The 27538-nt window shown below is 43.6% G+C and overlaps 4 protein-coding genes across 6 annotated transcripts; all 4 read right to left on the bottom strand.

The window, feature by feature from the left end:
- Positions 1-319: 319 nt before the first annotated feature.
- Positions 320-6883, bottom strand: siva1 (SIVA1, apoptosis-inducing factor). 2 transcript variants are annotated; one of them, XM_008281398.1, is made up of 4 exons: positions 6693-6883; positions 6179-6367; positions 2518-2680; positions 320-536 (listed from the first exon to the last, which is right to left on the bottom strand). In XM_008281398.1, the coding sequence occupies exons 1-4, from the start codon at positions 6811-6813 to the stop codon at positions 488-490; spliced, it is 522 nt and encodes a 173-aa protein (XP_008279620.1). In that variant the 5' UTR covers positions 6814-6883; the 3' UTR covers positions 320-487. The 2 variants fall into 2 exon arrangements, with proteins under 2 accessions (XP_008279620.1, XP_008279621.1); XM_008281399.1 differs by having other exon boundaries at positions 2518-2671.
- A 191-nt stretch (positions 6884-7074) lies between these two features.
- Positions 7075-11326, bottom strand: adss1 (adenylosuccinate synthase 1). The gene is made up of 13 exons (XM_008281397.1): positions 11106-11326; positions 10161-10263; positions 10008-10070; positions 9873-9923; positions 9708-9774; positions 9481-9588; positions 9297-9378; positions 9090-9216; positions 8829-8983; positions 8130-8254; positions 7888-7985; positions 7650-7799; positions 7075-7456 (listed from the first exon to the last, which is right to left on the bottom strand). Exons 1-13 carry the CDS (start codon positions 11292-11294, stop codon positions 7404-7406), a joined length of 1371 nt encoding a protein of 456 aa, XP_008279619.1. The 5' UTR covers positions 11295-11326; the 3' UTR covers positions 7075-7403.
- A 796-nt stretch (positions 11327-12122) lies between these two features.
- Positions 12123-19058, bottom strand: LOC103357022 (inverted formin-2). Its single transcript, XM_008281394.1, has 17 exons — positions 18953-19058; positions 18602-18734; positions 17739-18353; positions 17252-17397; positions 17081-17142; positions 16894-16996; positions 16695-16780; positions 16486-16586; positions 16331-16401; positions 16137-16244; positions 15968-16038; positions 15737-15857; positions 15471-15635; positions 14625-14727; positions 14363-14515; positions 12902-14118; positions 12123-12167 (listed from the first exon to the last, which is right to left on the bottom strand). The coding sequence occupies exons 1-16, from the start codon at positions 19040-19042 to the stop codon at positions 13103-13105; spliced, it is 3144 nt and encodes a 1047-aa protein (XP_008279616.1). The 5' UTR covers positions 19043-19058; the 3' UTR covers positions 12123-12167; positions 12902-13102.
- Positions 19059-19071: 13 nt separating this feature from the next.
- On the bottom strand, positions 19072-24884 carry inf2 (inverted formin 2). 2 transcript variants are annotated; one of them, XM_008281395.1, is made up of 6 exons: positions 24721-24884; positions 21257-21667; positions 20596-20711; positions 20242-20401; positions 19382-19415; positions 19072-19087 (listed from the first exon to the last, which is right to left on the bottom strand). In XM_008281395.1, the coding sequence occupies exons 2-6, from the start codon at positions 21651-21653 to the stop codon at positions 19072-19074; spliced, it is 723 nt and encodes a 240-aa protein (XP_008279617.1). In that variant the 5' UTR covers positions 21654-21667; positions 24721-24884. The 2 variants fall into 2 exon arrangements, with proteins under 2 accessions (XP_008279617.1, XP_008279618.1); XM_008281396.1 differs by lacking the exon at positions 19072-19087 and having other exon boundaries at positions 19378-19415.
- Between the last annotated feature and the right edge of the window lie 2654 nt (positions 24885-27538).

Raw genomic sequence — 27538 nt, 5'->3', positions numbered from 1 at the left:
ATAAATTTGATAGCATATTCTCAAGGTCAGCCGCAGACGAGGCTCGACTGGAATTTCATTATCATTGCCGAGCCGAGACAAAACTCGCACACTTTGACTAAAAGGTTGAAACTCTGCCTCTTTAGCATAGTGAGATAAATTTGTTCTCCCCCACCAGCTGAGGAAGCGGCAAACATGCCCGGTCTGAGAGGAGCTCATCCTTCAACCGAGCGCTTGATGTGTGCTGCCACCTGCTGATTTATGCATCTGTGGCACTTTTAATTTTTACCTGTTGTTCTTTTGTTATGCAATACTAAATTTAAAAAAAATACACCAAAACTGTATACAAAAGGGTTCAAGTTTATTTCAGTTAGTTTTTGAAAATACATATGTACAAGAAAACATCTGGATCACATTAAAAACAACAACATGGCAGGTTTAAAATGCAGTCGTGGTAATATCTCATGTGAGGCAACTTTAGTTCAGACATAAACTCCTGATCCGTCCTTTACGTCGAGCAACCGCAGCACAGAACTTCATCGTATCGCCCGCTGTAGCTGTGGAACAAAGAAAATGTTCATGGTGTTAACTATGCAGAAGCTGTGACACACTGAGAGGCATTCGGCTCACTTTTATTGTCCAAAGTGACCCAACTGTTGACCCACAGTGAGTTTAGTATTTTTGCTTTAGGCTACTTAACAGGGCTGAGCGATTAATCGATTTCAAAATCTGAAACGTCGCGATCGGCAGCTTATAAAGTTTAGCATATACACGTTGGGCAGCACATGTGACCCACGAGGCAGTCACACTGCTGATGGTATCTCATGTGCTAATGCGCCGTCAAGTGTTTGAAATCGATTACACCGTGAATATTCAAGTGAAGGTTGACTTAAAAAAAAATATCTGTAATATCTGTAAGAAAAAACTGCAATCTTTCCACAAATCAATCACGTAAAGCAGTTTGGTATATTGACAAAGCGATGCAGGGGAATAAACCAGCAACGTCACAAATAACAGTCAGCCTGCGGTACTTCTTCAGCTACAGCATGCTGCACTGATGCAAAACATGTAATGACTTAAAAAAAAGGATCATTCATCTGCTGCTGTTTTATATTTTAACTCCATAAACGTCAAAGGATGCCTGCATCTAGGGTTTCCTCTCTTTTCATTTGCTCACTACATCACTAAACATATTTCAGAGGACTCGGGAGTTATCATAAAAACTGCATCGTCTTTTAAAAAATGCCTTACTTGTTGTTGAGCTCTTACTAGTTCAGGAGCAGCCTAATCACACCGTCCAAAGTCAGGATGACGGCTGTGAATCAGGTGTTGCAGCATGAAAGTTAAAGGATTAAATATGTCATTTCTACTGAATGGTTTTTTATTTTAGGTTGAGAAAAACGTTTGATTTGGGCGGCTGTGGCTCAGGCGGTACAGCAGGTTGTCCTCTAATAGTAAAGTTGGTGGTTCGATCCCTCCGCCCCTCCACAGTTGAAGTGTCCTTGGGCAAGACACTGAACCTGAAGTTGCTCCCAATGGCAGGCAGCAGCTTGCATGGCAGCTCTGTCACCATCGGTGTATGAATGTGAGCTACATTCAGATGTACGTCGGTTTGGATAAAAGCGTCTTCTAGATGAAATTGTAAATGATTTCAAAGCTGCTCTGTTTCTGTATTGCTGTGTCTGACTTCTGCCACCTCAAAAGAAAAAGAAAAAAAACTTGTGGAGGTTTTCTTCTCTCTCATTCATGCATAGTGTGGATCAGAAGCTGCAGTCATTTTCATTTGGTTGTGTTACTTCAGGTGTTTTTGCTTCAAACACTTGATGTTAAGCAACGATTCTAATGTCTTTACAAACAGTTATATAAAGTTAATCTCAATCCAAATGACATAATTTAAGTGTCTAAAGTCTTTTTATTGGAAATACAAGAAATCTACCGGCCTGTTTTTGGATCTTGTGACGTTGATGGAGAACTGCAGGTACGTCTGCGCTTCAGAGCGTACTCGTGTACCAGCAGCAGCACTGGAGGAGAAACAGCTTGCACCCCACACCTCGTATAAGCACGTCTTTAATGCCAAAGCAAGTGCTTTTCTAACTGACACCTAATTAACCTCAGCATGCATGGTTTCTCAGTTTAGGCTCAGGATCTAATGATACTTTGAAGCTGAGACGACTAAAGAACAAAAAAAGGGAGGAAAAAAAAAAATGCTGCTGCTGCTGCTGGAGTCCCGCTATGGATGCACTCAAGTGTTTTTAAGGCCAATATTTTCAGGTCTACTAAGAGCTTATCTGCATGAATTTTAATGACTCACTAGACAAACGTAGGTGCAGGAGGCGGGGATGCTTTGCAGACATGACTAGTTTTTAGAATATAGATTAGACGGGTAATGTACACACATCAGTTTAAAGGTATTAAAAGTGCTATCTATAGGAGTGTTACCTTTTATGTGAAGTAATTTAAGAGTAAAATAACATTGCTATAGATACAACCCCCTGAGAGGAGTGAGTGAGTGAGGCGCATATCAAGAATGTGACTTACTCTATGATGGTGCAGACAGAGCAGCAGAGGCTGGAGCAGCTGGAGCACTGCCGGGTGCAGGAGGAACAGGCCTGACGGTCGCACTGGGAGCACGATGTCCTGGAGCCCTGACTCCTGTGACACACGCAGCAGCCTGTGGGCGCCACTGCTGCACCTAGAAGACCTACACATCCATACAATGCAATGGATCAAATAGTTAGAAACCCAAGTTTAAAAAAAGAAAAGCAACCAAACTAAGTATTCAAACCTGCAACAACCCTGACATCTGCTGGTAGAAAGTAGGAACTGCATGAACCATCTGCTACCATTACATATGACAGCATTTCCTCAGCTCCTCTCATCACTGAGTCCCTCTTTTATAATATAATGTTTTACGGCGGGGGTAGGTAGGGTGAGGGTTGCGGCTTTTATGTATTCTTGGTGTCCTTGTCTTCTGGAGAGCACTTTGTTACGTTCTACTTGCATTAAAAGCGCCACACAACTAAAGTCTGATTAATTGACGAAACCATCTGCTTTTGGCCTCGAGCAAAGTAACTTCTTTCAACCGAGAAATGATCTTTAGCTCAGTTGGCTAAAAAAAAAAAAGGTGATTTTCATTCCTCAGTACCCATGTGTGCCAGCGAATTGTTTAAAGGAATTTTAAAGAGATACACGTTTGCCAGAATGTCACGGAAATGTCAAGTGAAAAGGTGGATGTATGAGCATGTGGGTGGTCAGTTCATATTTTCTCAAGTCTTACAATAATACTCAATTAGTCTTCTTAGAAGGAAATCCCTCCTTTATAAGCACTTTGGCAAGCAAAACACAATTTACATGAAGTAGGTCAGACAAACACTTTGTCCTGGATAAGTTTTATTAAAGTTTTGGGTGCGTTTATGATTAACCTGCTCCTCTATTCTGGATTACAACAAAACTTCACTCTCAAAGTTTAAAACTGAGACTTGTATTCTGACAGTTGTTTGAGGGGAAGTACAAACTTTACATGATTGAAGAAAACCTATTTTTGTTATAAGTTCAAAGAGCCCTGACTGCAGCTTTATTATTGGTCGATCTATCAGAGAGGTTCAGCGTGTGTCTCAGGCAGGACTGAACAAAATAATGGATTTAAAATCAAAGTTTGAAACAATGCATTTAGCAAATCGCAAAGGGTGCAATTTAAGATATATGAGCTGCGACTAATACCGTAATTTAATTTCATTTAAGTAGCTTGAATCGTTCACGGGCTGTTTATTGATGAATGTAGACGACCTGGTTCAGACATGCAAGACACAAGGTCAGTCTCATTATTTATAAAGCACATGATGTACATGTGACCAAAGTTTGTGTCCATAGTTTTAATAATTCCTGCTATCCTTTGGAATTTAACAGTAAAGGTTGTGTTGGCATGCTCTTGTTGACCCAGCTCAGTCCAAGCATCAGCCACTTCACTGCTCTGACTCCTCACCAGATGTCACTGTTCACATGTTGTGTATTCTTTTAGCACCAATCTTTGTATTTTTTTCTTATTGCAGTAACTGCTGACTATCTTATCATAGACTTTGGACCTCACTCAGCGTGTATGGGGGGTTATGGGCAGCAGCTGCACCTCCAGACCTTCAGAACACACACAGCTACTTGTAGTAAACACAGGGCTGAATGATCGGCTGGCTGCCATCTTGAGTTGATTGTTGAAGACCAGTGGAAGCTGGTGGTTTACAAATATGGTCAATTCCTTTCATTTGATGCATCTGAATGGATTGTTGGTGTCGAGCTCAGTGTATTAACATGTACATGGTCAGGTCCATAGGTTACTGGAAAGCGCTACAACTTCTGTAATTTTACCGCTGCATAGCACCATAATGGATTTGAAATGAAGCAGTCAGGATTTCATTAACCATGAACATGAACATTTTTTACAGAGTCCGTCCATTTGTTACAGGCAAGTATTTGGACAGTTGATTGATAAGCAGTTTGACAGCCAGGTGTGGTCTGTTTCCTCCTTCTTTCATGACTTATTAAGAAGTTTTTAAAGTTTCAAGTGTCAAATTTGTATGTAGTGGCTGTTCATGGGGGGGGGATCTCAACATGTCTGATGAAGGAAAGACACGCACATCCCCGAGGCCCACTGGGTTGGGTGCTGGATCACAAAATGTCATAAATGAGAAAAGAAAAGAAAAACAGAAGAACGATCCGCACACCAAACAAGCTCCCTTTTACAATTTATTGGCGTGACGGTTCGAGCAAAATGCTCTTCCTCAGACTGCAGTCTTTATTGGTTCTTCTGTTCTTCTTTTCTTTTCTCATTTGGGAACTCTCAATATGCCATCATTAAGTTGAAACACAAAAGAGACATATTGGAGACAGAGTTGAACCTTTAAGAGTGGCCAACTCAACAGTTTGGTGAAATCTTCAAAAGGATGGAATGTACTGACGAGCGCAGCTACACAAAAAGGCCTGAAAAACCTTAGACATGTAATATTTTCTTTAAATATCTCAAGGTTTGAGATTTTGTCACTTTTTTCGATGCCAAACTGCATATCTTAGCAATTTTAAATAGGTTCTAAGGAAAAAGATTAAGCTTGCACAGATATTTTGGTGCCCTGGAACTAGAGTTTCTATGGGCAGTATGAGATACATACTTGTTTCACTGCAGGACAAAATGGTGGTCTGGGTTTTCCGACAAACAAGTCAGCAGCGCATTACTTAAGTGTGATACAGCAGAAATCATCCCAAAGTGAAGAAAAGCTCCTACCGCATGCGGTCAAGCCAAGACCACTCCTGCAGAGGTAAACGAATTATTGTCGAAATCAAGACATGTCCTCATTATAGAGGTTAACTTCAAGGTAAAAACCACTGGTAACGCTCAAGAACAGAGAGGTCAGGTTGGCGAGAAAACCTCTTAAACCTTGTGCAGTTCTGAAACAAGACTCTCTGGACAGATGAAACGCAGATGACTCTGACGGGAGTGTGGATAAAGAAAGGAAGAACTCATGATACAAAGCAGACCACAACATCCGTCAAACATGGTGGAAGTGTTGTTATGGCGTGAACATGTATGGCTGCCAGTAGAACTGGTGCACTGGTGTTTATTAGTGGTGCAGTCTGACTCACCAGAAGTAGATTTTGAGTATAGACCTGAAATTGGCTGTGCAAGTCACGCGGCTTTCTTCTCGCCTTCTGCTATTTGAACATGTTTAAAATTCTCTTCATTGCAGAAAACAACAAAAAATATCCAGGCTAGCAACTTACCAGAGTGAAAATTCCAAGTTTTGGAGCCTGCAATAAGGCAGCCCGGCTACTTTTTCTTCAGTAATTTGTCATTTTAACGACAGTCAGGACTCGCTTCACTGCATGCACATGTTCCACCCTGTTACTATTTTTAAGGGACGCTGAAATCCTTTGCTTAGCTCCACCCAAGACCATTGTTATTGGTTTAAAGAAATACAGGCAAGCCAGAGCGTCCCCCCCTACCCATGACATACTGTTAATGAGGTACTTGCGAGGCTGTCAGTGATGTGACTGCTGATTGTAGTAGCAGGATGAAATCTAAAATGTGACAGACAGGATGGCACTTCCTTTGTGATGGTGTGCAGAGACAACATTACAAGAAGTGTGTCACTGCCATAAAACCTGTGGCCCTGACTAACCATCCTGTCTGTGACCTGCCTCAGTTCAGGCTCACCTTGTGCAGCACTGGCTCTTGTCAGTCTCCCATCATGTCCAATCTGTGTCTGTCCTCTCAGCAGAGCTTGGCTGCCTGCAGATGTCTGGGCCGGTCCAGTGGGTCGGGGGTCCGTGCACTTCTCCTCTCCAGTCCATATTTTGCCCATCACGGCCTTGGCACCGTTGAAAAGCAAATTCTTTGTCTTTTCTGTGACAAAACAAGACCCACTCGTGAGTGAACAGACATGTGAGTCGCGGTGGTTCAGGATTAACATCGACTGCACAGGAAAACAGACCAAGAACATCTTGTCCAGCAGCCACGACAACCAACAGATGTAGCAGTAAAGAGGCCAAACAAGTGAGAACACATTCAAAATCGTATAGCTGAACTATTCAAGTGCTCCAAATGTGATCAAGATGTGATTTTTTAAAGGAAAAGGAGGACATATTTGTTGTCATCAATGCAAACATGAGCACCGACGGAGCTAGCATTAGCTAACAGAGCAACGCAGCTTCAACAAACACGAACTCACCGTGGATTTCTTGCCTGTATTTGCTCCCAAACACGCCGTAGTTGCTCAACTCCTGTTGCCCAATGTGTATTTTGTATTGGGAGGAGAAGGTTTCCGGAAAAGGACAAGCGCGTTTCGGCATTTTGGCTGCTAAAAGTGCAGTGCTACGCTGTGTCGTACTCCCGCGGACTCGCGCACTTGTTTGTTGCGGGAAAAGCGGGACATGGGCGGGAACGAGCCAATCACAAACCTGCAGTGGTGGCACGTGAAAGCGCAGAGCCAATCACACAGCGGCTCTGCTGTCACGTGACTTGCTTATTTAACCCGGGCCACATTTATGCTGCCTTCAGGGACTGTCGTCAGTTTTGTGTTTTCCAGTTATTAATGTCAGGGATCACAAGCGACAACAAAAAGATTTTATTTTATTTTTTTTATAATTCAGAGTGTGAAATGATGTGTCATACTGTCGGTAACTAAAATGAAGAGTCAACACAGTCCTAATACACTGAACTGACAGTGACATAATATTATGTTTACTTTGCAGACAGTGAAGCAAGGCTTTTTGAAATCAAATCAATATAATTCATGACCCTCTTTAAACAAACATGAAAAAACAAACATATTCAGCTCTGTTCAAAGGTTATGTAGATGTTTATTATCTAACGAGGAGAAGATCATTTTCGGTGATGAAAAGATGCCACATCAGGTCTTCCATTAAGAGGTGATAAATGTTTAGAACATCTGGATCATGCACTCTCTGGACTTTCCAACGCCGACCCACTTGACTGGAATGAAAGAAAGAAACAGCAAGATTAGAAAAACTGACAAAGCTGCAGCGCTCACAACAAAGGCTGTATCTCAGCGGTGAATCAGTGCCACCTGATGGATACCAGGCAGTTCTTGTGTTACTATTTATTTTGATTCTTTGTGTGAGCTGCAAAATACAATGAAATAACAAACAAGGTGTGTCAAACATACTGGGAACTCCGATGTGGTTCTCAATGAAGCGAATGTAGTTTTGTGCTTTGGCTGGGAGGTCGTTCCACTTTCTGGCTGCAGATGTGTCTGTCTTCCAACCAGGGAAGGTCTCATACTCAACCTCCACTTTTTGCAAAACGTCCATGTTGGCTAAAAGAAACCAATTATTACCAACCTTTAAATTCAATCTCGATAGCCAAGTGGCCTCAAACCAAGCAGGGGGTGTCTGTTAAATTACCTGGGAAATGAGGAATTCTTTTTCCATTGAGTTTGTAGGCGACTCCGACTTTAATTTCATCCAACACATCCAGAATGTCGAGTTTTGTCAGAGCAATGCTGTTGGACAAGTAACATGAGAATTGTTTAACATGTGCAGTTAGAATGCAAGTGATGATGGTGCAGGAAAAAAAATGCAAGCTTGGCATAGTCAAACAAAACACCCGCAAAACACCTGATGAAAAACCTAAAAGTGCCACTCACGCGGTGAAGCCATTTATCATGTGAGCGTATCTGACGATGACAAGATCCAACCAGCCACAACGGCGTTTCCTCCCTGTGGTCACACCAACCTCATGACCCCTCGTCTGCAGCAGCTCCCCTACAGCCTATGGAAACAGGAAAAAAAACAAAAAAACAACCTTAGCTGCGACTTCACTGTTCACGGGCTTAAATGAGGTCACACATTTATAAATATGCGATCCATACACTGGCAGTATACGCAACTGAGTACAATAAAACATCACATGAGCTGGGGGATAAAGTTTTCACATTTTGACCTATGTTCCTACGGTCAGTTCCCGTGACAAGTAACATAACCCGGGTTCACACAGTAAATATATCCTTAACCCGTACTCTGGCCCCTAAATTTATCCCTGTGAACATGTGATCTGCAAAAGACTTAAAGCGTGTTTGAGCCCGTCTCGCACAAAATTTGACAGCTGCACACAGCCAGAATATATCCGCCACCCCCCCAACTACCCCCCACCTCGCCAGCCCTGCCGCCTGTGTGTCAGCCACATGATCACAAACAAACTATACATGTCACGCTGAATATCAGGCACTTACATAACATGTCATGCGTCTCCTCGTACAATATGTGGAGCAGGAAGGCAGAGTGAGCATGTGACAACATTCTCCCACAACACACTGTGATTTACTGAGGTGCTCTCAAGCCCTTACATTGAGCTGTTCTGTAGGGAAGGCTCCGATTCCCACTCTGGTGGTGTAGGCCTTTGCTACGCCAAATACGTCACCAATATTCAGGGGAGGGATGCCGAGACCGGTGCAAGCCCCTCCGACGGTGCAGTTTGATGATGTAACGAAAGGATATGTGCCTGAAAAACAGAATACGTTACAGTAGCACCAACTTATTCCCAAACTCCAAAATGAATGTTTTAATGTGCCATGAATGCTGAAGGAAAACTTGGTGATGGACCCCACCAAAGTCAATGTCAAGCAGAGCAGCATTGGCCCCTTCAACCAAAATTTTCTTTGGAGGTCCATGAAGAGCTTCGTACATATAATAGACCCCGTCTCTAACCATTGGGCGCAATCTCTCAGAGTATTCCTGCACGACACAAGAAAACAGATATATGTCTGATTGTTGAGCGCAGCGTCCCAACAACAGCTGCTTTTATAAGTGTCTACCTTTAGTTTTTTCAGTTGGTCCTCAACGTCAACTGTCAAGGATGGATACATGGACTGATACTGGCGGACGAGGTTCTTGAATCTAAAAGGGTTTACAAAAACATAACTCATGACACGTAACCGCACATGAAAGGGGCTGAATCCCATCGCTCGGGGTTATTCCTTAACCTGACACCATTCCTACCTGGTAGAGAAGTCCTTAAAGTCACCCAGCAGGTCACATACGCGTAGGCCAGTGCGAGACGCTTTGCTGGAGTATGCCGGGCCAATTCCCTTCTTAGTTGTTCCGATGCTGTCGTGTAAAACAATTTGTGAAATCAGTGCGTATTTGTACTTTTCTTTATCGCTGTATCTTTTTGCAAAGGCTCACTCTGAACCGCATCATGCCCTCGTTGCCTTCCCTACCCTTACTTCTTTCCTTCTTGCGCTTGTCTTTCAGTTTCCTGCAAGCCGTCAACAACCTGGTGGAAATCAAACACTGTGGAGAGAGAGGACACGAATCAATACGATGTAACCTTCACACACTATAAAATCTCATGCAGACTGAAGGAAACCTCTATGAATAGCTGGACATACCAAGGTGAGCTCTGTCTGAGACAATTAGTCTCTTCTCCCAGCCTTTCAGACCTGGTCAGAGAGGAGAAATCACATCGATGTGAGTGGATGTGACTAAACTTAATTTATACTTTTTTGTTTTTGTTGTTACAATACCTTTCTTCTCATTTTTATCCCCCTCTTCAAACAAACCAGGTAGATGTATGACCACACCATTACCTGGAAGAGCAAAGAAAGAGTTGGAAGGAGGCTCAGAGTAATAGTTCAGATGATGCCATCACTATAAATAATACAGATTAAAGCCTTTACCGATGAGTGATATGCTTTTGGTGTTAATGATTCCACTGGGGAGGAGGTGGAAGTCATACTCCTTTCCATCCACTACCACAGTGTGTCCTGCATTGTTGCCTCCCTGTAAATCAAACACAGGCATAAAGTTGTGATAACTGATACTATCAGTATTTTTGATCAAACACCCAAGACCAACAGAGATGATTCGTGGACATGTCTCATCTTATTTTCATAAGGCTGCGATAAGCCACCCTCTTCCCAGGTTCGTCGAGCTTTTCCAGCACCTATTTTAACTGACTTGGCTGGTGCTGGTGGACCCTCTGCTCTGTTTCCCCCCACTGGCTAAAACCTGGCCTTCTCACATATCAAGCCAGCCCGAGAATGTGACCTCTCGAGCCCGATGGGTGGGGCTCTGAAGCCTTTAGAACACAGGGTGCTAGTCCTGTCAGTGGAGATAGTAGAACACAGCAACAGTTGGCAGGTTTCACCGAGTGCCCCGGTGCTGGAGTGACCTCTGGAGTGTTATGTGTCTTATGTAAGTGGACAGAAGCTGCCCTGTTTGGTTTTTAGTATGAATTTAATACATCTTCACATCCATTCTGCATCTGTGATGAGCTGAAGAAGTCAGTCAGAGCAAGTTTCCACCAGACACTGACATCATATGTGTGAAAAATGTTTTAAAGTTGCAGCTCAGTTTATCAAAATGTCCACATTCTGTGATTTAAATCCTTGAGGGGACAGTTAGGAAATTATATTACATGCATAAATATGGTTTATTGTAATAGCAAAAAGCGGTTATAGTTCATTAGTATTCCTCAGATCACAGAAGTGCAAGTGTTTTCCCTCTGAGCACCTGTTGCACCCAGTAAGAGACTCCATTCTATTGTAAGGAAATGAATTCATACAAAGAAAATCACATCCCACTGCCTATGCTTCACTGAAATCACCAATCAAAACACTTACCTGACATCTGCAGACAAAGTCAGCTTCGGTCGCCAATAAATCCACGACTTTCCCTTTTCCCTCATCTCCCCATTGCGCACCGAGCACCACCGTCACTTTGTTCCCCGCGTCGTTACGCGATCGCTTCTGTCCGGTCGCTGCGGCTTGATTTGCGTTTTTGTGGTCTTTTGCCGACCAGGTGAGCGACATGATGGTGGTGGTGCCTTTAGTCCGTCCGTCTCAAGAAGACTAAAGTGTCTCCAAGAGTGGCATTGCCATATCTGTAACTTCATAGCCGATGATGTCAGAGCCAGACGCACAGAAGTACGTAGCTGTTCACTGGCAAGTTGTCTCCAAGGCTGCAAAAGCGCCGGAACAACAGCTTTTACGCACAAATCTCAGGTGTATTCACTCATTTAATGCCTATTTATTGGGACATTTACTGCATGTGACCTGCATAATACAGCTTTTCTAATTCATTTAGTTCGCCTCAGTGCTGCCATCTGTGCGAATGCATTGACTTGGAAACAAACAGCTGAACAGTAAATTCAGTTTTATTAAATATATCCAACATTAAAACTTACAATCCATTGTATGCTGTCCTTATATGTGCTGTTGATTCATATGAATAATATATAAAGAAATTAGGACAGAACATCCAAGCAGCTTTGTTTCAGTGATGGATTAAATTCATTATCTTGCACCAAACACAGCATCTTTCTGTCTATGGGTGCTGCAAGGTAAACGGAGCTTATAATAAAACACATTCACAGCGTATTACAACAATTATACAAACATATAAAGCACATTAAACTTTTTTTTTTTGGAATAGTTTTGCACTCATATACATTTAAAAAAAAGTACAATTTACATAAAGTGACAAGTTGTCATCCTTGCTTTGAAAATCCCAGCTTTGGATGTGTTTCTTCTTCTTGGTCAGGGCAACCTTTGCACAAAGATCCTCTTCAAAGAGTCAATATTCATGTAGTCTCACAAAATAAAATATACTTCAGCCATCCAGTTCAGAATTCGTGTGACATTAACATTTTCTTTTTCCTCTTGATTTCCTTTTTCTGGAGTCACCTATGGGAAACAAATACTCAAATGAATAGAGAGAATCGCAACATATCTAAATAAAAATATTTTTTAATACTTTACTTTAAAGGCTCTTGCAGAGAAAGTACTCAGTTGGTTGTTTGACTTGCAAATATAACTATCAGCTTTCAAATGTTCCAAGTTATGTTTTTAGTAATAAAGAATTTTAATGCATTTAGATCACATACAGCATCTTTCATAAAAGTCAGATCAACAAAGCAGTTTACAGGACGCACACGAGACTGTGTTAGTAGGTCAAACAGTCCCAGTTGCAGATTTAGAGAATGGACAAGCAAATATGGAAGGAGGAGACACAAAAGTGACAGCTTTCATGAGATAACTCAGTCCACAATGACCACACAGTGACTTCACAAACTGCAAGGCCGCTCGAGATCAGAAAACTGCATTGCCAGATTATTTAAGTGCTGTTTAAAGAGGATTAAATATTGCACACAAAAAATTGTTTTAGGTTTAGTTTTTTCCCCCCAGGTTTCACGGAAATTAGAGCAAACTCAAGACAACATTTTAGCCGGATAACCGCTCAATTAGAGGAGTGTTAAAAAGGGAACGAGTGTTAAAAGTCAGACAACACAGACAAATGAAATCCAGATTCCAGTTAGACCAACAGATGACGTGTTACTGGAAACAAAGCTCTGACGATGACTGAGTTCATTAGGAGGATATTCCTGCTTACAGTTTGTCATCCCATCGATTTGACCTACCTCACTGCAACACACAGCCTTTTTTATGCCTAGTGTGTCCTTTTCCACTGTTACCTTGTGTTTCAGAGAGTCAGAATGAAAACAGAGCATTCAAACACACTGGCCATAAATTTAAATCCATTCAAGTATTAAATCTGCAAATCAAGCTCTGCACACTGCATTCACACTCTTTAATAAAATGCATGTTTTCGTGCAAAATACTTACGAACACATACTAAAATAGCCCATGTATAAAATATAAAATGTCAAATGCATTAAAAATACAGCAAAGAAGGATTTCCCTTTATGACACGTCAAGAGACTAGCATTCCAAACATGATCTTTATTTAAGTGAATGGATGGATTACCTTGAGTACTCTTCTTTTTGTTTCGCTTAAAAAGCCTCGACTGTTTCTTTGGTTCCGGCTTAAGAGAGGGAGGCACTGCTTCAGACACTGACGGCAGATCTTCCGGTTCCAGTCCATCTGGGACGTCGTACCCGAGTGTAGCCACTTTGCTTTTAGGGTCTGAATGTTTGCAACTCGTCACCTCATCTTGGCCGGATGCTCTTGCGATAATGCATTTCTCCTCCTCTCGAGACTTCTCTTTCCCTGCAGTCTCTGGTAAATGGCTTATTTTATTACTAGTTTCACCTTTCCCATCTCCTGTGATATTGCTTTCACTACTCTGCGTCACGTTAAGGTCTGTATTAGGTAGAGGATTTTCCTCGATGTGAACATTTACACTAATGTCTGCTGGCTCCTCAGGCATCAACTTTTCAGTTACCGGACTGGACATGCCATCCAACACAGCCTCCAGCAGGTCAGAATCTGAGAGGGAGGATGGACTGAGGACACTGGTCTCAGTTGAATCTAATGAAAAGCCATTGGTGGGGAGACGTGGCCGGTGTTCCCCGTCATCCTGAGGCTGGGGTTTGGTCGTATCTAGCGCTAATACTGCAGGTTTCCCTGGGTGTTGACCCTCCTGTAGCGACGCAGGTCTTTCCGATGCAGGCTGCGTCATCGTGGCTGGCTCTCCTGGCGGTTGGTTGGAAGTTACAACTGCTCCCCCGTCTTGTGCTGCACTCAGCTGAGGTGCTGGTGGAATCTCTTCTGAGGGGCTGATGAATCCGTTCACTTCGCCTGTGCCGCCTTGGTGATCCTCTGTCTGAGGTTTGGAGGGAGCGGAGGGTTTGGCTGAATCGACGGCTTCTTCTTCTACAGAGTTCACACTTGATCCTGAGGGAGACAAGTGGGTTGTAATGTTGATGAATTTACAGAAATTAAGGTAATAACTGGCTTTGAAATTGGGTGATGTTCTACAGTAAACGGATATAGCAGCAAAAGCAATGGAGCTAGCGTAGCGAGATGGGAGTGCCGCAGAAGCAAAAAGATCCTACGAGGCAGTTTTGTGGCTCGCAGCTAAGTGGATCAGGAGCAGAGCTAGGAACTGCGGATGGAGGCCGCATTCTCTTGTCCTTACCAGGTGGGCAGGTATCCCTACGCATTTCACTAGAAGGTAGGCTTTCCGAATCGCACCTTGGCCGGGTCTTTCTCAAGCTGAAACCTCTCCTGATATCCGCCAGGAGGTGGTCGATGATGCAGCCATCATTCTGTGGCACGAAGCCTTTCTTGACTGAAAAAAAGACGGGCACACAGAGGGCTTGAAACAGATGCTTTTCAAATTACATCTTGGCTCGAAATTTCCAGTACAATGCAAGAACAGAGTGCTGCTCACAACTTACTTATTTTTCCATTCTCTCCTTTCTGTCTCTTGGACTCCTCCTCTGCCAGCTGCTTCTTTCTCTTCTCAGCCTTGGCTGCTTGCTCTTTCCTGGTTTTATTTTCCTGTTATCGTGAAAGAAAGGATGTCACTCACTGCCAAGTACAAAGTGTGCATGGCAATTTGTCTTTGTATCACTGAGGCAGATACATATTAGCATCTTCTAGTTGTTCTAATGTATTCATACCCACAAGAGGGAGACTGTATTTATGCCGACACATTCAGTTGCACAGCATGGAAACATACGAGGTGTGTCAGCAAAGTTTCAGGACTGGTGTCACAAAAGATATATTTTAAATCGAAACTACAAATTTTCCCGTTCGAAGTAATCCCCCTGGAGTTTAACACTTTCCCAGCCTTCTCTGCCTTCACGGACTCTTGGAAGGATTCTTCCTGGATCCTCCGCAGCTCCATCGTCACAGCCATCTTGAGGTCGTCTACGTCTTCTAAACGGGTCCCCTTGATGACCCCCTTGAGCTTGAGGAAGAGGAATAAAATCCCACAGAGCCAGGTGGAGTGAGTAGGGAGGTTGCTCCAGCACAGTGATGTTCTTCTCAGCCAGGAACTGTCGGATGCTCAGGGCATTGTGAGCAGGTTGTCATGGTGAAGCAGCCACAACTCTCGCCTCTTCTACTGAATGAAGCAAACGCTGCAGGATCTCTTTGTAGACATGCTGGTTGATCGCCGGAAGGGGAAAACGCGTAGTTTGGGTTTGAAATATATCTTTTGTGACACCAGTCCTGAAACTTCTGACACACCTTGTACGATCCTTCGGACAGTCTCCCATCAACGAAGTATCCTCCCTGACCTTGAGTGCCTTGATGAAAAGTCCTCGGAAAGTCCTGATGGTCCCAAAGAGTTCCTCAAGTGACAGTTGATTCGTGTCTTCGCATAAGTAAACAGCCAGTTCACTCTTCTTCTTCTCAATCTCAGTGAATCTTTCACCTAAAGCTTGACATGACTCACGGTTTTCCTGTAGCAAAAGAGAGAGAGAGAGAGAAATCTTTTGGATTTGGATCCAGCTGCCAGAGTAATCCATTCTATTTGGAGGAAAACCAGAGACTAACATCTTACCTCAAGAACTTTTGCATATTGCTCTTTCACCTCTTCCGCAGAGTTGGAGACTTTCTTGGTCGTTTCATTCAGTCGTTTCAGTAAGGCACTGGCTTCTGACTGAACGGAGTCCAGATTAACTCTGAGGACAAAGTGCAAAGCCCCCTTTTGTTATGTGTCTCTTACAGATCCATTGAGAACCAATTAAAAAGGAATAACATGAGTTTGAGTAGATGTGAAAGATTTCTATACCCTGCTGCTTTCTCACATATCTCTATATCATCCGGCAGCGCCAACAGCTCCGGGTGGTTCGCCTCTGCTTCCTTTGCAAAACAAGCCACGCAGTGGGTAATTAAACAGGTTCAAGACTGAGAGGAGGAGGGGGGGTAAAGTTATGGCAGCTGTTCACCAGTTTGTGTACCTCCAGGATGTGATGAAGCAGCGTAATGCGGCTCTTGTTGGCCTTGGTCTCCGTTAGCTTGAGCAGAGAGCTGATCTTGAACCCTTCAGCGTTCCCTGTGTGACTTCCCTGGAAGTAGACCAGTGATTAAAAATGCAAGCTCTGTGCAAATGTCAGCTTCAGTAAAATATAAATGAGACAAAGGAGGATCTTACATAGTTGAGAAAATTTCCCACATCGAGGATGAGGCGGCAGAAACTGGGCATGAGCGGGCTCGTTCTGAGGGCTGACAAATTTAAGTTAATTTGGATATACAGCTGGATAATTAAGCGTGACAACCACATACATGTGAACACAGAGGTTAACTTACACTGGCAGGCCTCCTCCACCAGCTTGACTTTAGGTTTGAGCATCTCCAACACTGACGCAGTCTCCTCGCACAACAGCATGCACTCGATTCTCAGCTGATAACTGGGGAGACGAGTGAGAAAGCAAAGCGAGTGGCAGCACGGCAGCATACATCGCATTTAGAATATTACATAATGAACTGTTCAGCTAGAACTGGAGTAGAAAAGTTACCACGGCACAGTGAGGAGGGCGGTGTAGAAACGGTCAACATTCGCCAGCTTGTCTCTTTCTCCTTGGAAGGACTTCAAATTCTCAATCTACGTGAAAACATAAAAACGGTGACTCAGACATGCAGGGTCAGTTTTAAGTGGGCTCTTAATTGGCAAATGGGCGCAAAAAACTCAGATTCAGAGATGTTAATAAGACAAACCTCATGCTTCTCTGGTAGGAGCTTGAGAAGCTGTTTTAGCACCTCTACATCAAACCTGCTCCGGTCTCCATTCTGGATCATGGCTACAAAATCCTCATTTGTGCTGCACAGAAAAAAAAAAACATCAGTGAAAATGAGCCAAAATATGTATAAGACAGAAACACCAAAATAATGTGTAATCCCTCACCATTTGAACTGCTTTAGAAATATGTTCACGTTCAAGTTTTTCTTTGGATCAATGAATGTAATCTAGGGGAAAAACAGAGAGGCATATTTAGTGTTCAGCTTTGTTTATCAGCTGTGTTGGTTCTGAGTGCTACGGCTCTGAGGAGCACTGTCGAGTGTTGACCAAGCACACCTCTTTAGGCTCCTTCTTGACAGGAGCAGCTGCCCCCTTGTCTTTGTGCTCGGTCACCGGGAAACAGAACAGCTGCTCGATACTGCTGTAGTCCGGCTCCCGAGGAGGCGGCTCTTTCTGAACTGAGGCCCACATGGAGTGACCATCTGTGTGCGCGGAGGAAGAGAGTAACCTGTCATGAGCTCGTGTGGCTCCACTTTGTATCAGCATTGTGCCAAGTGATGTCCCTTCTTCTTTCAAAACTTGGGGGAATCCTCTGTAATGCCCACATTAAAATAATAGTATTTGCTGCCTTTTTTTTTTAATTTAAAGGGTACAGAAGGGCCTGAAATGGGTGATAACATATTAACTGGTGGATTCAGGCAACACACAGTTGGGTTGATACGTTGGGAATTAGATTCCATGAGGATTTGCTGCCTCATTAAGATGAATGACAGCTTGTCAGTGAAATAATTTGAGCCTTCACAAGAATGTTTAATCCACTTACCCGTGACAGTGCGAAGTTTCTGCCAGTTCAGCTTTTTCATCCTCAGAGTGGGGCACCGACTTGTCTTTAGAGGGGCAGCATACCCCAGAGGCTGACTGCTCTGAGCTACTATCATGCCTGGGGGAGGAGGCGGTGGAGGCGGCATGCCGGGTAAGGGGGGAGGAGGCGGTGGTCCACCTCCCATCCCAGGTAAGGGTGGCGGAGGTGGTGGAGGAGGCATGCCTGGACCAGAGGGCAGTGGTGGCGGTGGTGGTGGTGGGGGCATTCCAGGCAAAGGAGGAGGTGGTGGAGGACCACCAAACCCTCCAGGTAGGGGTGGGGGAGGTGGTGGGGGCGGCGGTGGACACTGGTTAGAGGGCTGGAACAAGGGCCCAGGGGGTAGAGGAGGTGGTGGAGGCGGAGGAGGAGGAGGGGGAGCAGGAGGAGAGGCACACAGTGGCTTCTGAGAGGATGCTGCGCTTTCATCTGCCTTGTCTTTGTCTTGATGATCAGGATCAGTCTGAACAGCCTTATCCACTTTCAACCGCAGCCCGTCCACTTCATGGTGATCCACAGAACCTCTCCCTTTGAAAAACATCAGCCGCTGCATGATCTTCTCGCAGGACTCCATCTGAGCTGGAGCACAAAGTCAGACAAAACACACACACACACAGAACTGATGAACCCCATTTGAAACGACTTCTGTCGCTACAACGAAAGCTTTCAGCCGTCCTGTCACCAGCTGCCCCCGTTTCGTCTCTACACTCTGTTTTCCTGGATAATCGCTCCCCTTCACACATTAATCACAGAGGGGGTCATTAGCTAGACATTAGCCTCTTCTGACTGTTGACCCAATGTGTTGTTGTGTTGCCGTGCTGACTCACAGTCCTGGGCTAGCAGTATGGCTCTGTTAGTGATAGCCTCCAGAGCCAGCCAGATATCAGAGCGGCCCGGTCCCAGCATCAACAGCGTCTGCAGGATGGACAGCAGCTGGAGAGAAGCTGGAGAGCTGCTCACCTGCACGCACGCATTAACACAAATTAATCAGATTTGCCCAAATTTAATAACGTGTGCCGTGGTTTCAAAAAAATTATGCGGGAATTGGTATTAATGAGAAAGATAACAGTGTATTTGTCTTATTGTGTGGCATCTGTAGCCAAACATGCATCCATTCATTCTTCAGTTTATTGGACTAAGTTAAGCAAGATGAATCAATTTGAATTGCCTGCTCTCACCTTGTTGAAGAGTGTAGTAAAAACCTCCAGGTGATTACTCATATCAATGCCCCCATACACTCGCAGCAGCTCCTCTTCATCTTCAGCCATCGCCTCTTCAAAAGCTTCACATTGAATTATCAAATCCTCATCCTCCTGCTCCCTGCACGGCACACACATACAGATCACTGCGTGGCATGGGCACAGTTCATCACTGAAACACCGTCTTCAGTACTTTTTCGAAAGGCAGCGGTCCTTGTCGCTGCCTAAATTGCCGTCATTAATGGAAATAAATTGCAAAATTCTTTTCTTAAAAGCATTCTTTTACTTGTAAGGATCCTGGCCTTTAAAAAATAACCTTTAAAAAATCAACCGAGGTGAGTTTATCGTATAAATTAAGAAATTAAAAGGCTGACAAAATTAAATGTGAACACCAGAAGGATGGCTCACCTCAGCTTTGGCAGAATATCAAGCAACTGAAGCCCTGGAAAGAAAAAACAACAAAGCGCAAGTACTGAGTATCACAGCACTCAGTCATTAGTTTTTAAGAAAGTTTATCTTAAAAAGTTGTCACGCATCTCTACACAGATATGTTAGTTTTTGGGAAATGGCAGGAAGTCACAGGTGAGCAATCACTAAGGAGGAGTGGCCAATCAGATAGGCTGATTGTTCAAAGGTGGTAGGGGAGCGTGGCCGTGTTTATATAGCTTCAGCGATGACACATTTGTCACACTATTTCTAATGTGATGCATTACAGGCAGCTCAGTGGCGCCTTGTAGAAAAAAAAAAAGAGTCTTGGGTTCAAGTCTGGGTGTTACTGTCTCTCCAAGGTTAATTGAGTTTTTGCCCTGTATATGCCGGAACAGACTCCAGTGGCCCTGAAAGGAAATAACCTGTTAAACAAAGTGGATGGATGGATGGAGAGTGAATTTCAATTTAGTTGGTCTGCTGTCTCAGGATATTATCAAAATCTCCTTAGTGCAATGTATTTAATAAGTATGAGAGCGATGACATTTTATTTCCACTACAACTTCTAACAGTTACCGTTTGCAGTGGGAAATACACAAAGCTGAATACACTCGAGGTTCGCTTAGTTCTCAGGCGTTTTGTCACAGTAAGAATGAGGCCATTAGACCTATTCTTAGCCAAACCCAGTGACAGAGATATTTGTAATACTGCACTTGCTGATGGCCTGCTTTTCCCCTTCGCATTCACTTCTCACCAACAGTTTGCCACGGTGTGACCTTGCGCTCATTATAGGGGCTGTAAACTGATTAATTTTTAAATAGCAGCAGAACAGAAAACCCTACCTATAAACTCCTTTCTCATCCTGTCTCTCTGCCGGAGGTCATCCGTCCCGAAGATGAGAGCGTTGATGACGCTGAGGAGCGTGACCATGTACGGGACGTTGTCCGTGGCCTGCAGCTCGTTCATGATCACGCTGAAGCGATACTGCCGAGTCTTCACGCCCTGTTCAGTCAAAGTCAGAGTAAATAAACAATCAAAGAGAGATTAAGAAGGCTGCAACTCTGCAAAGCTTGTGCATGAAACCCACCACTAGAGGGCACTGTTGACGGCTCTGGCATTGATCATGCAGGTTCATGTGAGGCAAATCCCAACTTAACCTGGCAAAAATGCATTTTTCTACATATTGATCTACTTGCCTTGTAGTGGTCCAGGGCATCTAGTGCCAGGCGATGCCCCTCTGTGGAAAACATGCTGAGGGCTGCTAGGAGCTCAAACACCTGCTTCTTCACCATGATGTTGGAGGTGTCCAAAGCTGTGGAGTGTCACGATCACACATCAATACACCTACTTTTCCATCAGTTTTCCCTAAATCAAGCCCCTCTCGCTACTCTCTTGTCGTCGTCTGTAGAGCTAAGCAGGATGTTTAGTTGTCTTTTAGGCTTTTGAACTTTGCCCTGAAGATGTGGCGCTGCAGTGTAGATAAACACGTGTTTATGTGTCTGAAGATGGGAAAATCCAATGTTTACAACCAATTGTGACATTGATTTTTTGGGGGGGGATTTCCGGAAACAACCCTAAATGATTCATGTCTGTATACAAACGGAAGAAAATGACTGGAAAAGTGTGTTCAGCAGAATGAGTCACGGAGAATCTTTTAGTCATGTGAGTTGTGGCCACTTTAACACAAATGTTGCATAATATTGAAGAAATATGCGGCACCTAGTGTCCTTAGATATAAAACTAGTTTATTTGACTCTAAACTGTTAGGAGGAACATTTATTTTCTGAATCATCTCGTTTAATGTGAGACTAAATGGAGACATAGATCATATATAGAGGAAGTGCATTTATAGTCGACCTTGGGAAAGCTTCCGAATGTATCCCTCGTTCTCGATAATGAAGTGGATCCCCGCTGATGAGTTCATCACTGCCCGGACGCAGCTGACACAGGTGAGCTGCAGAAGGGCATCTGCTATACGAGAGCATCCCCGACCAGAGAGCCGGTCCAGAGCCTCCAGGAGGAGATCCAGCCCACTTAACTCCAGGAACTGGACCATCCATGTCTGGTCGCTGCCTTCCAGCCGACGCTTCAGCCCGGAGTAGTTGACCACGGTGGGAACCTGCAGCAGTCTGATGCACAGCTCTGGATCAGCGCTCTCCAGGTTGGCCTCCTGCTGGGTGTCGGAGTCCTGAGAGGAGCCCAGTCGACCCCTGACTGCCGCCCACTTCTTCTTCCCATCTGACTTGGTCGACATGATGGCTGGTGGAGCTGCAGAGGAAACAGATGACAGGAGACATTTTTAGCAAATATTAGAGTAAAGAAAAAAAAGAGCTGCTTTTTTTGGACTGCTGAAAGTGCCTGTTTGCGCTGATATCCACTAATCTTGTCCAGTATACAGTGTCGTCATCGCTGTCAAAGCCAAAGGAAGCCGGCCAAAGCGACGCCTTATCGGAACGGGAAACAGAAAGGGAAACGATAGCTCTGCACTTTGTGTACGAGTTAAAGATATGTCAGCAGTCCAGTCATCACCAGCTCTGCCAAACATTCCAACATTAATCCTGCTTGAAAGAGAATTTCACTGTCAGCTCATCAAAACTGTGCACAAAGCCAAACCCAACATTGTCTGGACATGCGTGATCTACAGCAGAAATAAATGTTTCATCGCTGGGACAGAAAAACACGCTTGTGAAAAGCTACTGTATTGACATGAGTGTGCAGAAACATCATACGTGACACTGAGGTGAATGCACACACTGATCCCACAAGGGCCCTTTCCTGGCCTATCCACAGAGCACAGTCCCCTCTTTTACCAACCTGGCTTCTAAAAACTATCCGCTGCAGTTCATGGAACTGGTATAAACACATTCCCACACTGCGCTAAAATCAACAGGCTAAGAGTTCAGGCCAAAAAAGGGGAAAACTTTCTCCAAAAACTCTAAAAATACTTTCTTTCTAAGCTGCGAGATTCGACTGTTCAGTGAACAGTGTGAGCGCTTCCTCCCAATCCTGTTGTTGGTTTCACACTTGGCACAGATGTGATATACACATGAGACAGTGAGTGATGAGCAGGAACAAACACAATGCTCTGCAAAAAAAGACTCAGTGGAAGCTTTCACGAGTGCTGTATTCCACCATCCACCCAACCTGAGGCCTTTTTTCTGCACGTTAGGAGTAAAGCACTCAGTTACAAGCAGCTTGCAAACGGGTTAGATAACTCTCTCTCTCTGTGTCTCTTTTCAAAAGGCATCTCGCACAAGAACAGAAGCAATGACTTGTGAAAAATGCGACAAATTGGCTTTCAATTCACTCCGTCGAGTCAAGGTAAAAAACCGGGCTTTTCTTTTCTCACATTTTTTTGGCGAGGCATTTGTCGGATCTGACTGCAGCATTTCAGTCCTGCTGCCAGTGTGAGAGTGTTACCGTGGCAGCAAGCAGGCAGACAATGGTGTTTTTTACAATAGGCCTTCTCAATGCGCTTCAAAGAGCTGTGTTCATTAGTCACAAAATGGATGGAATGCTCCCTGCCCCCCTTTTGGGCCTAATAAGAGTTATCCCCAGCAGTGCTTTAAACACTTCCACATTCAGGAGTACGTTGTGCTTTCACTTTCAGCACGAGCAGGGAACAAAAGTTGCGAGTTGACGCCTGTGATCTGGAGAATTTTCACAGCCATGGACACTTGTGAAGATAGTGGAGGTCATTAAAATGCACTGAGAGTTTTGTTAAATGGATTTCATTTCCTGTAAAGTCATAGTTAACGACTAAGACACTTCATACAAGCTGGTGTGTGTGGGGTTTTTTTGTGTGTGAATCCCCAGCATGGCTCAGGAGCTGTACAGTGGGAAGGAAAGGACTTTCCCAAGACAGGAAGTTTGGATCAAGACAAGCACGGCGGTGTGGCAGTTTGACTTCCTCCTTGTTTTTTTCTTCTTTTTTTTTTATAACCCTGGACGTTGCTTTCATCCTGAGCTGCGACATTCTGTTCAAGCACAAACACCTGGATGGATTACACATTAAGCAACATCCAAATAAAAAAAATCCCATGTAACAGAAAAGCAACATTTGCATATCCGCTTGCGCGCGCCTCAAATATCAGCAAGTTTCATTTGTCGACCTTGTCTGCCAGAGTCTCCCACATGTACCGCTAATAGCAGGCTGATTCACTGTACACAGGACAAGCCTACTCATCTGTCCTCTGGTTAAGCCGCCCACGCAGCAGCAGCCCACTGCTACTGTACAGCATCAACACTTATGAATGCGCAGAAACAGCTCCACTGATTTATTTCCTCTGAGACATATGCAAAGCTTATGGGTGCAAATAGCTTTTTTTAAAAACATGAATTTCTAAAAGTTCTGTGCATGCCAGCAACAAAGAAAAGAGTAAATAAACAAACGGATTTTAGTTAAGAGGAGGAAAGGAATTAGATCCTAAGGACCAGTTTACACATGTTCCAGTCATTTTGTTCTCCTTGCACTGACCTGCCAGTTAGATGGTAAAATGAGGATACAGATTTTTAGCCTTGAATCGTTGGTACGCTTTTCATATCTATTATTACACGGTTGTGGCTTGAAGATTGAGATTTTCAAGTTGAGTCACATCTTAAAATGTGTTTCCTGTATTTGCACAAATCTAGATTTCAACAGAGAACATCTGGTGGCAGTTTAACTCCCATCCTAACCTCCTTTCCTCCCCAGTTTGCTGTTTTAAGGGAGTGACCAACATGCCTGCAAAGTCTACCAGCACATTGTGGAGTTGGAATGTGATCCATCCCAGAGTAGGATGTGAGTTTTTTTTCCTTTACTCCCCAGAATGTCCGAGGATGCAATTTACAGATCAGCACATTGACTCAAAAACCCAACACGTGTGGCAGACAACCCAGAACACAGCCTTCAAACTGCGATCCTCAGTTTAGGTGGATTTTTTTGGCAAAGCGCTTGTTTTTTTTTTTCTTTAATGACATCCTTCCTCTTTTCATTCCGTCCAAGGGAATATGGTTTAAAGGAACAGTCGAGGACTACCTCCAGGATGCCTCGACATCTCCGCTCTGTCACTTTGCCAGTCTGCGTTATGGCCCACTGACAAGCACCTGAAACAGCGACATTATCGGTGCATCTTTGTTACTTTGCGCTGCGCTTTTTTCCCCCCTCCACATACCAGAGGACATAACGGGACTGTAGTCACCTCACTGTGGCGAGTAAAAGACGCTAAAATAAAATAAAAAAAACAAAACAAAATCATACTACTGTCGTTACTCCACATGTGACAGCTCAATGCGCTGTTGCACCATTACAGATCACCTACAGGCTGAGTGTGATGCCTTACCTGCTTTTTATTCCATAAATACACACTTGAAGAATCGCGTCCTCTGGAGTCTCTCAGATGGGGAAGCGCTTTGCAGTCATCCACACAACCTTTTGTTTTTTTTTTTCTTCTTCTTCCACCCTCCACTGATAAAAGATGAGATGTGGACCAGAGATAATTTGGGCACTGAGCAGCAGGTCAGGCCCTATGGTATGCGGCTGGTACTGCTTTCAAATCGCTACGGCCCCTCAGCTTTCACTCACTTGTGACAGACTGAAGGTGTCAAGGCGGCAGCAGTACTAAGCTGACACATCCGGTGAAGGCCTTCAGAATAAAACAGGAAAATGGCAGAAATTTAGAGAAATTGTAAAAAATAACTGAAAAAAATGTGCATGGTTTTAGCAGAAGTACTAAATATGTAATACACTAAAGTTATGGTTGTGTTAGTGTTATTAAACGTTCAGAAAATGTGTATTATGGAACAATTTACACAATCATTCAGCTTCCAACTCTTTTTTATTTATACTATTTGATAAATGTGAACCCCCCCACAGCAATAAACGGACTAAAGAGAAAGAAAGAAAGAAAGAAAGAAAGAAAGAAAGAAAGAAAGAAAGAAAGAATGGTCAAACTCAGAATTAATGCCTCCATCTCAAATGCAATATGTGGCTATTTTTCCAGAAGTATTGCAGAAAAAGTGTTTTTGATACGTAAACAATGCAAATTAGACCAATAAAGCTAAATTAGCAGTGACATAGAATTCTGCATTATGAAAACATTAGCCTTTAACGACTATCTAAGGAAAAAACATCCAAATGATACACAATTGTAAACTGAGTACATTTCAACAGTCTATAAATACATGCAGAAATGGCTCCAACAGATCAAAAAATAAAGCTGTCCATATTAAATTATAGTGTTGTTGGTGGAACAATGCAGCACTGTTCATGCGCGTATCTTTTACCACTTACTGTGTATCACATTCAGGCACCCAAAGGGTTCAATGCGAACTTTATTTTGAAGGTAATATTACCTTATTTCCGGTCCTAATGGGCTTGCCGTTGTACAACTTGAAGGTGTTTGTGATGCTTAATGCAGCCAGTGGTTGGGCCCTCCTCCTCCTCCCACACTCCCCATCCCATCAGCTGGAGGACAGTAGCTGCTGGAGGGAACAGAACCGGGCTCCTCCGGGTGATTCTCCAGATTAGGCACAAGATTCATGAACACACTCCAATGCTGTTATACTCTTAAGTTAATGAGGTTTCATCTGATAACAGAAGACACAACGCCTTCACTTCAGATGGCTTGGCTGCTCTGAAGTGCCTTGAGTAAAACATGTTCCAACATTTGTTCAGATGGTGTTAAACTAAAATGCTTTTTATTTATTTATCTTTCCAGTGGAATGGCACACATCGACATTTTATCCAATCCAGAATTGATCCGAATGATTTAGATCAGCCCTCAGGATCCAGACGTAATTCGGAGAAGCCCAGATATAATCTTTCCGCTAGGATTTGTTTATGTAGCTTCAGGGGTCTATGAATGTTTTGGCAAAAAAAAATCCTCAGCAAAGTACATTTTGATCCACTGCCTCACTTGACTGATAAAAGTACAGGATAAAGGCGCATAAGCCAACTTGTAGCAAACAGGGGCTTCCGCCTTTTAAAAATTCTCTTAACATAACCTGGTGAAATCTTCAAAGAACTTTTCCATTTAGCATGCAACTCAGACAACCTTTACTGTCAGGATGGCAACAGCGACTTAGGCAGAGGAGCTGTTATCGTTCCCTCTGTGGCTTACTGGAGATTTAGCTTCTCACAATTTCACTGCTTCGGAGAGAGGTGGCTATATGATAATTGTATTGTTGTGCTGCTTTGGGTCCTCTGAGCCATAGTGTCACTGCTATAATGTATTTTACTAATCTCGAGGAGAATGGGGCTTCTGTCCGGGAGACCACTGAGAAATCAGCAGCATTAAGTTACAGCGCCAAAGAACATGCAGGAGAGCTTCATTTCCAGCCTGTCATGGTGGAAATAATGGTCACGCATGAGACCGCTTTGTTTAAACAAAAGCTTTTGAACGAATATTGTGGCCTCGCCATGAATAGTCTGCCAGCTGAGCTTGTTGAACAGGATCATGAAACGCATCAGCTGGAATCAAACACCTAATCTTCAAAGTCAAACTCAACGTCATTGTTTCCATGTTATGTGCTGACACAGCGTTGTGAATTTCAGACATGATTTTAGGTAGAAGCTGACCTTTAACCAACAAGCCCTGCTGCAGAATCCTCCACCTGGGCGTATCTCATGTCTGTGATTACAGGACTTAGCTCCACTGTGTTTATCATAGGTATCCTGGACGGAAGGAGAGGTCATTAGAAGTGACATGATCGGATGAATACAGCAGCAGCACAACAAGTGAGAGAAGACAATCTTTGTGAACACTCTGAGATAACAGAGTATTCCAGTTTGCAAGTACTTTTTTAACAACCTTTAATTCTCCAACAAGATTTTATAAAAGGGGAGCATTGTGGGCCGACATGTCAGGGCATATTCCCGACGGTGCACCAGCAGCCTGCAGGATATGCTGCACCAACAGTTTATCTTAGTCAACGACAAAAACACAGCTACATTATCATGACGCCACAGACAGACCCGGAAAACAAAAAACCCCAACTCTGCTCTATTTGTTCACCTCCACTTTGTAGTGATCACAACATGTTTGTTTGAGTTTTTGCTTAGGATCCTCTCTTAAAATGAAATAAATTTTATTGTTCTTCCACTAAAGCACTCCTTGAGGTCCTGGTAATTACCAAATGTCTATCAAACACCTGTCAAGA

This window comes from Stegastes partitus, unplaced genomic scaffold (genome assembly GCF_000690725.1).
Source record: "Stegastes partitus isolate 25-593 unplaced genomic scaffold, Stegastes_partitus-1.0.2 Scaffold233, whole genome shotgun sequence".
In the NCBI taxonomy this organism is placed as follows: Eukaryota; Metazoa; Chordata; class Actinopteri; family Pomacentridae; genus Stegastes; species Stegastes partitus.
This window is presented reverse-complemented; position numbering and strand designations above follow the sequence as displayed.